The 10845-nt window shown below is 42.3% G+C and overlaps 1 protein-coding gene across 1 annotated transcript in view; it reads left to right on the top strand.

The window, feature by feature from the left end:
- Window positions 1-10845, top strand: part of fbxw7 (F-box and WD repeat domain containing 7) — a 78452-nt gene that overhangs the window by 60469 nt on the left and 7138 nt on the right. Inside the window, 4 exon segments of the mRNA XM_020591749.1 lie at window positions 1552-1686; window positions 3713-3836; window positions 4011-4147; window positions 4827-4940. Coding sequence (XP_020447405.1) covers window positions 1552-1686; window positions 3713-3836; window positions 4011-4147; window positions 4827-4940 — 510 coding nt within the window.

Genomic DNA, 10845 nt, shown 5'->3' with positions numbered 1-10845 from the left:
TCTGTTTTTTTTTTTTTTTTTCAAGTTCTTTTGTTTAAATCTATGCTAAATCAGAAAAAAATGTAAACGACACAAACTCCTCACTAAACCTGAAATATGGCCAGGTACCTTTATGAATCTATAACAAACTAGAGGCTTAAATGTTCCCAAGCTCTGTTTGGGAATGAGCCTGTGGCGTTTAAGATTGCAATTCAGCAAAAGTACTAATAATCTATGGCAGGAAACTGATGTAACACATTAGTAGCTGTTGCGTGGTCCTGTCTCCGGTGGGGTGGAGGTCTCTGAACCCCCTTGATTACCTCCAGAACCAGCACCTCTGGCTAAAGCTTTTAGCTGCCAAATTACAGGTGTTTTGCGTGTGCCAGATTTTCCATCCTGCCTCAGCCTGTAATTGCTGTTAAATTTCAGAGCTCCACCGAGTTTGGTCCAACATTAAAGAACTGAATGTTCAAGCAGAAGGAAGAAAAACCTCAGAGCTCTCATTACGCTGTTGATGGAGTCTTGCTGCGGATGTTCACATTTTCCACTAATGTGGTGGCTTCTAGAGATGGGCACGTACTTTAGTCAAAAATGTGCTGCTGTAAAGGTATGACGCTCCAAGACGCTCCAGTCAAGGTGTCAAACTTGGAAAAAAAATAAGCTTACATAAGAGACCTAAGGCCTCTACTTTCTCACTGGGAAACTGGGGCAGTCACACTGTGTTTACAACTGTTGTGGAAGTTGCAATCCAGATGTGGATATGCAATTAATAATCTTCTGACAGTGTTCAGCTGGTGCACGGCCACCTGCAGTGCCCAACTTGGAAAACCAGCCTCTTTTATTTTGATAATCTCTGTAGAAGGCTAAATTTTCGGCAAAATAAACCACAATAAAAGTAACAAGGAACTGCTACTATACATATACTACTATACTATGGGTGCTACAGCGTTGCCAGAGATGCCACGTTGGGATTGCAAGAACTGACTGAGTGCTGGTGTTTTCCCTTACATGTATCTGATGCTGGAGGAGTCTGTTGACAGGGATGACATCGTTAAGGAAGTTAAAGACTCTCAGTAAAATGTTTACATAAATCTGACAATGTAATAATATTGCAAACTGCTTACTACAATTACAACTCTGTATGAATGAATGAACGTAAACAGAGCAATTTACACAGCGGTGGCCTCACATTCATAAATGAGACGCAGCAAAATAACCTGGGTGCAATTCCAGTTCTCTAAATAAATGTGTGTAGCTCTGTATCGCAAAGTAATTGATAGAATGTGGGGATATGGCCTAATGTGTCTAGATTTGCAGAGGTGATATGACTGAGAGACATCTGATTCAACTATAAATCAAAACCTACTGTGCCCCAAGGGTTTCTTTATCTCTTGCTTGTGTCACTGAACACACTTCTAATAGTTTGAGAGTGGTACACTCCAGATTTTTTTATAACATAGTTTTTGTTCCTATGTTTAAATGCACTTATTAAAAGTAACATTAGAAAAAAAGCAATAGCTGCAGGAATGTAGAGCTCTTCATTTTTTCTTCAAACCACATCCTCTGTTCCAGAGCTGGACGGGCCCAGAGAAGCTGCTGGCGCTGGATGAGTTGATTGACAGCTGTGAGCCCACACAAGTCAAGCATATGATGCAGGTGATAGAGCCGCAGTTCCAGCGAGACTTTATCTCCCTGCTGCCCAAAGAGGTCAGTTCCTGAATCTCTTTTTCTCCTATCAGTTCACAGCTTCCTCTCTAGCCCGTATCCTTCTCCACCTCTTCCGTCTGACCTGAACTCCCATGGGAATACTTTGTAATTGTTTCTGAATGAACATACCTGACAGAGAGATAAGGCTTCCTCTCTAGCCCTAATCCTGTTGAAGTCTTGCCTCACATCATTTAACAGCATCAATAGTGGGTGTCTTGTTTTTGCTCTGTATCATAACTGACAATACAAACAGTCTGAAGTGCCACGCTGATACGATCACATAACAGATTCTTACAAAACAGCCTCAAACCATCGTATCTTGTGGAGCTGATCTAATGCTCAACACCTTGTCTCTGTCTGGCAGGTGTTAAGATGAAGGGGGGTGGTGGCAGGATAGAGAGTGAAGCAATAGGATGCAAGATTTCAAGGTGTCAGTGCCACTTGCTCCAAAGCCAAATATACAAACAGCATCTTGTGTGTTCACACTGGGACATGGGCCCTCTCTTTAAATGTTGTTTTCCTTCGATGTTTCTCTCGCTTTTTTTGTAAGATCTTGTTCCCTTTGACTTCATTTGACAGTCCCATCTTTCCTCTCTGCTGGAGCCATCAGAGTGGAGCTGTGAAGTAATTTTAACAGGACAATCCCTGTTGTCACTCTTTAGATGCAGTTGGAACTGAAACTAAGAGAATCTGCAGAATGCTGTGTTTGTTGGGCTTAAAAAGCAATCACTGGCTTTCATAAAACTTTTGAAATAGTGTCAAATACAGTAATGAATAGTGGTGATTGAGTTATGTCAGGGTTTGTGATGAGTCTTGTTTGGGCCAAGTCACTTGAATGAAACTTAAAAATAAAACAAAAACCTAAAAATATAGACAAAACCTGTCAACAATGTCCAGTATCAAATAAGGCCTCATTTATATTGACCTCAGTTCCTCTTTAAAATGCTGCCAGTTTTGTTGGATATCAGATTAGGGCAGATCCACGAATGTTTGAGAAGTGAAAAGCTTGATGACCTTTCAATGAGTTACAGAAATTATTACGCAACCATTTTGATAATAGATTTTTTTTTTGTTGTCATTTTTCAATTCCCTGTTTTGAGCTTTTCACATGCGAGGATTTGATGCTTTTTAATGTCATACAACATGATAGTCAACCGAACAAAATGAGCTATATGACTACATTATCACAGGCTGTTTCTATCATCTTCTGAGGTTTTATAGGCCGATTAAACAATTTATCAAGAAAATAAGCAGCAGAATAATTATGCCAATAATGCAGCCACACATTAAACTAATCACGAAGCAAAATGAAGCCCAGTCTGGATTGGCCCTAAAAGTCATTTGACTCCTGATGTTCATGACGCCACTCTTGAATTTGTTCCACAGCGTGCTGCTGGTCGTTATCATCTCAGATTATTGTAATATAATGAAAGAACAATATTTGTACAATGGGTTACATCTCATCCAGTAAAATGAACCCATAATCCCTTTTCCTGATGATTCAGAGTAGTCACTTGACATAATGGTTGATCCACTGTATTGTTTCATAGCTGCAATGGATATTGGGAGTTGAGAGCTTAGTCCAAATATATACCTACTTGATTATGTCTGAAATAAAACTGGAAAAGCAGTAAACTGTAATGCTTTTTCCCATTGCTCAGGGGTCTAGATTTATGCTTATTATTACAGGTTTTGTGTTTAGTTGCTGGCTTTGGCTTAAACTGTTTAGCTGTCATTACTACCTGTGCTGTAAAGCTGCTATTGTATATATTTTTTTTTGGTCAGCTTTCATAGAAATGTCGATTTGATTCAACGGCAATACAGTTATGTACCCTTTTCAGTTAGATTCCTGCACTTCTTTTGCTTGGTAAGTAATTTCCTAGCTGTTTCCAGTTCCTTTTTGTTGTTGTGATTGAGTTTCTTCAAGGCTTTCTCGTTGTTGCATTCGTGCTGTAGTAAACAATGAGTCTTCTTTGCGTTGTCTTTTCCATTTACACCTCTGACACTCATCCTTGCCTTTCAACAGCTGGCTTTGTATGTGCTGTCATTCCTGGAACCGAAGGACCTCCTCCAAGCAGCCCAGACGTGCCGCTACTGGCGCATCCTGGCAGAAGACAACCTGCTGTGGAGGGAGAAATGCAGGGAGGAAGGTGAGTTTTAAGTCTCTGTAGCGGATGCCACACAGACAATATGCAGGTACCCAGCGAGAGCAGGCTGGAGCTACGACTGTGGTCAGTGCTGTTCTTAACATTGTAGTTGTACCGGTTTTAAAAGTAAACTTGACGAAGGAAATCATGAGTCTGCTTTCTTTTCTGTCCTAACAGGCATTGATGAGCCTCTGCTCGTCAAGAAGAGGAAAACTGTCAAGCCTGGCTTCACTCACAGCCCCTGGAAGTGCGCCTACATCAGGCAGCACAGAATAGACACTAACTGGAGGAGAGGAGACCTCAAATCACCCAAGGTACATTTTAGTTCAAACTTAAATTTTCTTCAGCCCAGTTGATCGTATATCTGCTATCAACTGGCTCTAAGTCGCAGGGAGACAGTTCAATAAGGGTCTGAAGTGTGAAGCTGATGGAAAGTTAGCGATGGGTCAGGCCAGTGCTTAGCGGTAGTCAGGCTGAATGATAAATGATTTAGAGCAAAGGATGGTCTTACTCTCCCTCAGTCTAAAGACTCTATTTGTCTTTTTCCTGTACAGACGTTCCACATAAAACCTGACCAGCATGCTAGAGCCAATCCCTAATGGCCCTTTTGCTTTTGCTCCTTTTAAAATGGCTGCAAGTCATTTTAGGCCCCCCACTGATGTGAATGTGGTTACTGTGCTCCTCATCCTCCTTTGCATATGGAGTGTGCTGTTGTTTGCTGAGCTAGCAGTCCTGTAGCCCAGTGTTACCCAGCACCACAGAGACCACACACACACACACACACACACACACACACACACACACACACACACCTGGGTAAAGTGCTGTGTACACCTGCAGCACTTGATGGTACTTTGCTGACCGTTCTTCTCTCTGATGAATAAGGCGCCAGAGTCGTGTCATTGTTCACATCTGTTCCTGCCGCCTGCTTTGTCATTACACCTCCATCCTTCCTCTGTGTCCTTCTCATCACATCTCTTTTTCATGTCAAAGGTGCTGAAAGGTCACGATGACCACGTGATCACCTGCCTCCAGTTCTGTGGCAACCGTATTGTCAGCGGCTCTGATGACAACACGCTCAAAGTCTGGTCGGCTATCACAGGAAAGGTAAGAGTTAAGTACTTCTCTATTCCCTGTTTTCTCCTTTAGTCTTAATAGCTTTATTTTCTTCTGTTATTGTATGGTCAGATGTTAATGGACTGTGAGTATATGGTTCAAAGTTAAATAATGTTCATGAATTAGTTTATACATATTGATTTGAAGGTGAAGGAAACAGAGTTGTGTAGATTATTGCTTAATGTTTATAAAGACGTCCTTTATAGACTTCCTGTCATCATATGTACTATTTTGTACATTTAGCTATACATAAAAACAAACAGCCTTCCTGTCTAACACTTAACTGTACCTACACAGCTCCCACTAACCTTTTAGTTGATGATTAGTAATATTTAAAATCCTGGCAAGACTGTGTTCTCTCTCACTCTATTTTCTCCACTTACATTTTGCCATTGCAGACTTGTTACACAGCACATGTACGCACGCAGTGTTAGTATTCATAGCTGAAGCTGGAGCAGCCACACTGGCCTTGTGCTGCAGCATTACACTCTGTATTACAGAGAAAGGCAGTGGTTGTACTGTGGTGTTGGAGGAGAGGTTCAGAGATTGCTATAAATCACAGTGCTTTCATGCCTCCACGTTGGACTCCATTTTCAAAAGAGCTTTTCACAAAAAATCCCCTGCACCTTGTTACTGCATATTTCCGTCTTGCTCCTTTTACTTTTACGCAAATAAATTAGATAGTGGACTGTGAACTTGCTTTCATTTCACCCAAGTAAAAACACATTCAATGAAAATCCTTTCAATAAATTTACACTCTGTATGATCACATTGCAGTAGGCCCCTCTGTCTGTTTCACACAATAGTCCAGAGAGCTCACTTTTCATCACTGCAAAATCTCTAACAGATAGTGAAGTTGGCAGTCAGCCAATTGGTAACGCATCTCATTCACCACGTTTGCTGATCTGAACAGATTTCACTAAGGTCATTTAATAGACATAAAGCACAAATGGGTTCTTCTTCACCCAAATGGATGGATGAGAAGTTGCTGAGATACAGCTGCACTGGGTCCATATTGGTGGTGGAAGTCTGATGAGTCACACCACCACCAGCAGCACCTCTATTTTTTTTTTTGTGTGTGTGTGTGTGTGTGTGTGTGTGTCCCATGAAACCATTATGCCTTCACACTAACGTCACATGTACACAGTATGTTGTGTCCATGGCTTATACATTGCAATTCAGAATTATTTGTTCACACTAGTCATGAAGAAGAGATAAGCCTAAATCCGTCTCTGTTCGGATGCTGCATCCAGAGCACACGCCCGCTGAGGACCCCATCCCTTCGCTCCCTTAGCGCTCAGCACCAGAGACAGAATCCCTCACTGGAGAGGAATGGCCAATTAAGCAGTCGACCATTTCGATTGATGTGGCTGTCGATCTCAGTGAAACTGTAAAATAAAAACACAATGGGATTACCAGCACCCGCAATTGTTTTTCCTCTCCACTGTCAACATGCTTTATAGTCTTTACCAGCTTATTTGAGGACTTGATTGCTACGTTTTCTTCACTGTCAGTTCAGCCCCTGAGATACGGGCCTGTAAAGTGACTATCAGTGATGTTGAGGTGTTGCACAGTTTGTGATGGCCCCTGGATGAATGCTTCTTGTAGGCTCCCAATCCACAAACCGATATCCATCCCTCTTCTTCTTCATGTTGCAAATGGCCAAGATGACAGGACTATGTCTCCTCCATAACCTTTTAAAAACTGATTTGTTTGACCTTAGTGTTCCTTTTACCTCTTATATAAATCTTCAAACTTCAATAAAAGCTCAGGCTACCCTTCCATAGTTCAGCCACTAACACCAGAAATTAGGTCTTACTCAGAACTGGATCAATAAGAGGTAGAAGCAGGATGATCAGCGGGGATGAGGCCGTCTGATTTCAGTCTTTAAATGTTGCCTTTTTAAAGTCAGATGCCATTAGACTGAAAATGTCATTTTTTTTCTCTGTTCCATCATCAGTATTTCATTTTGGGTCACTTTTCATTTATCAGACAAGAGCAGTCTCTACAAATCAGTAATGAGTTCGGTGGACAATTACAGTTTGCAAGGGTAAATTGGCCCCTACTTCCAGAAATCAGCGGCTACTTCTGCCCTTGGCTTCAGAAGAGCAATTTGAAATCACCTTTGGCAGATTGCACTGGAGGTGGAGGACTTAAATTGATAGGATGGAAAAATTTGTCACAGTGTAGACAAACTGTGCCAGAGGAGGAGCAAAGTTCACACGTCTTCTCAGCCACTTGTGCTCCCAGCTCTATATAGTGCCTCAGACATGATGTTGACAAGGCAACAGATGTTTCTATCAATTGATTAATGAATCAGTCCACTATTCTTTTCTCTGTTCAAGATTTGTTGACTATTTTAAGAAAGCAAATCATATGGGCAGGGTTATTTGCATGGACATGGCTTAAATTATAAAATGTTCAACAAATATTCACCAGCTGCTGTTCCTCCAGCGAGACCTTGCCAAAGGTTCAACAAACACTAAGACAGATATTTGTCAGAGCTTCATCTTTGCTGCCAGCTTTGCCGAGTCCTTAATTGATCTGATTATATAAAACCTCAGTGAAGTGAAACTGTGCTATGAGGCAATCGGAATTATTGTATGATCACGTTATATGTAAATGCTTCCACATCTCTGGAAGAACTGGGCTGTTGCTTCGTGATCAAGTATGAAGATGCTGATTTGATTGTGGTGAAAATATTGCATAAGAGATTAAAAAAAAACAACTGAGTTTGGCAAAGTGACATAAGAGTACCTGTTTGAGGTTGTGTGTGCAAGAAAAAAGTTTGTTTTCCTCCGGGAGAAGCAGTTACTTGAAAGCTCTGAGGGGTTGAAACCCCTCCAGCTTCAGTGAGAAGTGTCAGTCTTCCAACTAATAACGCAAACAGTGGCATACATGTCATTGCTTCATAAATGGCAGCACATGTCCTTGGTGGTACCTGTCAGCTGTAGACCTGTGGACTGTTGTCCTCTGCCAGGTGCTTTAGCTGCATGAATACCCAGTGTACCTTCAGCTCTTTTTAGCTGATGTTTAAAGAAATCATTGCTTTGTATATTAGGGTAATATCCAGGAAGCACAAAAGAAAAACAAAAACTTCTTATTATGGCTAGCATCGCTTAGTTCATTTGGTTAGGATGTTTCACCGTTTATGGAACACACAGCATCACCACTGTTGGTGTGTCCACTATGTAGGAAGAACTGATTGGATTAGCATTGAAGGTGTGTTAAATATTTATAAACATGTTAAATGGACTCTTGCCAGCCAACCAAAAAACACAAATTTAATATAGAAATCTTTTTCCTAGCTTCAACTGTAGCTTTTGAATCATGTCAGTCTATACTAATGCAATGGCTTGACCTAAGGTACTTGATTTTAACCTTTGTAAAGCAATAAATCAACAAACCTTTAGATCCACTGATCCACATTCTCTAATATTTCCTGTTAAGGTCAAAGAATATTACTTTTTTCCAATACACCCAGAAAACGAAATTTTATGACTACAATTTCTGTTCCCTGAAGGAGAGGAAGGAGGTACAACACGAACTGTATGGGATATCACACCCCCGTGTGTCCTGGCTGAAGACAGCTCTATTCACACCTCAAGACTGACAACTTATGGCGACGCAAGTGTGGCCCCGCCTGCACTTATAAACCACCGTCACCCCTTTTGTTCCCCCAGTTCAATGACTACCGTTCATCAAGTTCAGCTGGGAAGTGGTGCAATAATGTGCTGTACCTCGTTCCTCTCCTTCAGGGAACATAAGTTAAAGTCATAACATTTTGTTCCCTTTCAGCTGATTTACTCGGTACAACACCTATTGTATGGGACATATATTCACGCCCCACAGAGCAGTATGTAGTCTACAGTGATTGTGATCTTGTTGAGCAGAACACATAACGGACTCTCCTGGGGCATCTGTGCTCCCAGCTCTGACACACACATCCCCTTTTAAGTTTGGAGCATTGTAACAGAGCTCAGTGCCCACCTCAGCTCGATAAATCTTCTCCAGCAGGGCAGTGGAGAATCTGCAGTATTTGGATGGAAGAACACTGGGTCCCGACGCCCCTTGGTTGTGCAGGGTGGCCAGATAAGCCACCAGAGAAGGTGCCACAGGTAACGGGCTAACCAACCCGGCCTTTTTCGCTCCGTCCAGATCCAAATACTATCCATAGCTGGGCAGACAGCGGTTTATTCCATGACCAAGTCAACGCTGAGACAAAGTCTGGGAACATGGGAAGAGAATATTCTACCATTGTGGGTTCGGGCAGGAGGAAAAAGCCTGTGAACCGCAACGGCTTTTGGGCCGGCTGATGGGAGTGCTACTCCAACTTCCAGTTTCTCTGCTGCTTAATGGAACAGAGGGAAAGAATAAGTCCCAGTCAACCGATGCATTAGCGGTGGTAAATCCTCCTGCTCATCCTCCAACAAACCATGTATGCCCAAGCTGATGTCGAGCATATTCATCATCATGGTCTTCAGCCAACCGATCCTGCTGGCTAGCACTGTCGGTGGGTCCCAGGTCTTCCGACCCCTCCACATAATCCATATGATCCCCCTGGGGTGGTGGGTTCGGTCATCAACTCCTTAACCCCAGACCCAGGCAAAGCTGGGGCAGCCAACTTTGAGAGGAAGGTGATCACATTTTTCCCCAGCCCTTTTTCCAAAAATGTACCCTGCCGTTCCAGGGTTGAACACCGGAGCTGGCAACAAGCCGCACATGACTCGGGCTCCGCCAATGCTCTCCTAGCTGGTGGGGCAGGTTTTGTGCAGGTCCTTCTCGTGCAAAGAGAAGGCACACTGCTGAGGACTGGGACAGATGGCAGACTTCTTCTTTGCAGAATTTACTTTAACACTCACAGCAGTCAGCAAAGTTAGTACAACGAGAGCTGAATTTAGCCAACCTGAGGTATGAGCTAGCAAGCACATGGAACAATGCACCTGAAATCAGCGCTCTGCAGGTAGTTGACTCATCAACTGAGGCTGTTGTAGCTAACACAAGAACAGTTAAGCTGATTCCAAGCACGGGGGGGGCAGCAACAGAGGTGACGGTGGTTTATAAGTGCAGGCGGGGTCAAATTTGCATCATCATAAGTTGTCAGCCTTACGGTGTGAATAGAGGTGTCTTCAGCCAGGACACACAGGCGTGTGACATCCCATGCGATATGCATTGTATCGCCTGAAAGGGAACTGCAATATACAGTCTTTTGTGGTCTTTGTGGCTACAGTACTGTCTCTCACAGTTTTTGTTTAAATGAGGAGCAAATATGAAGCATTGTATGAAAGCTCTCGTGTGTTCAGAAAAGGTCTTTCACAGGTTCATTAAAAGAAAGATAATCTTCTTTCACTCTGAGATAGGCTTATTTTATGTTTGTTTCACAGACAGATAAAGATGCCTAAGCCCTTCATTGCAGATATCTTCTCTTCCCACGCAGTGTTTGAGTAGGCGCTAATCACATACTGTGATTTTTGCTTTTGGAACCTCAACCACTGGCTTCAATTCACAAGACAAATCTTTCATCTTTGAGTGTGATTTCAATAAACTGCAGATCTGCAGTTGAGTATTACACAGCAGTAGCACACGTTCATTGCAGATGTTGATGCATGATAGTCAATCTTAATAACCACAGTAATCCATAAATTGACCACGTTTCTGCCATATTGTAAATGTACAATAAAGTGTAATTTAGTAAAATATTTTCCAGCTGCAGTAATCTCTCTTCACTGCTTTATAAAGCAGTGAAAAAGGACCATGGCGATAAAACAAGAGAGACTTTTAACACTGTAGTGAGGTTGATTGTAAGGTCATGCCACATTGGCCCACAGTTAATTAAGGGATCTTTTTATCACAGGACAGAGAGGGGGGAAGACAGGCTGCAGCGTCATCCTCCTCT

Source organism: Monopterus albus, unplaced genomic scaffold (genome assembly GCF_001952655.1).
Source record: "Monopterus albus unplaced genomic scaffold, M_albus_1.0 scaffold15.1, whole genome shotgun sequence".
NCBI lineage: Eukaryota > Metazoa > Chordata > Actinopteri > Synbranchiformes > Synbranchidae > Monopterus > Monopterus albus.
The sequence above is the reverse complement of the archived record's forward strand: the minus strand, read 5'-3'. Positions and strand labels throughout refer to the sequence as shown.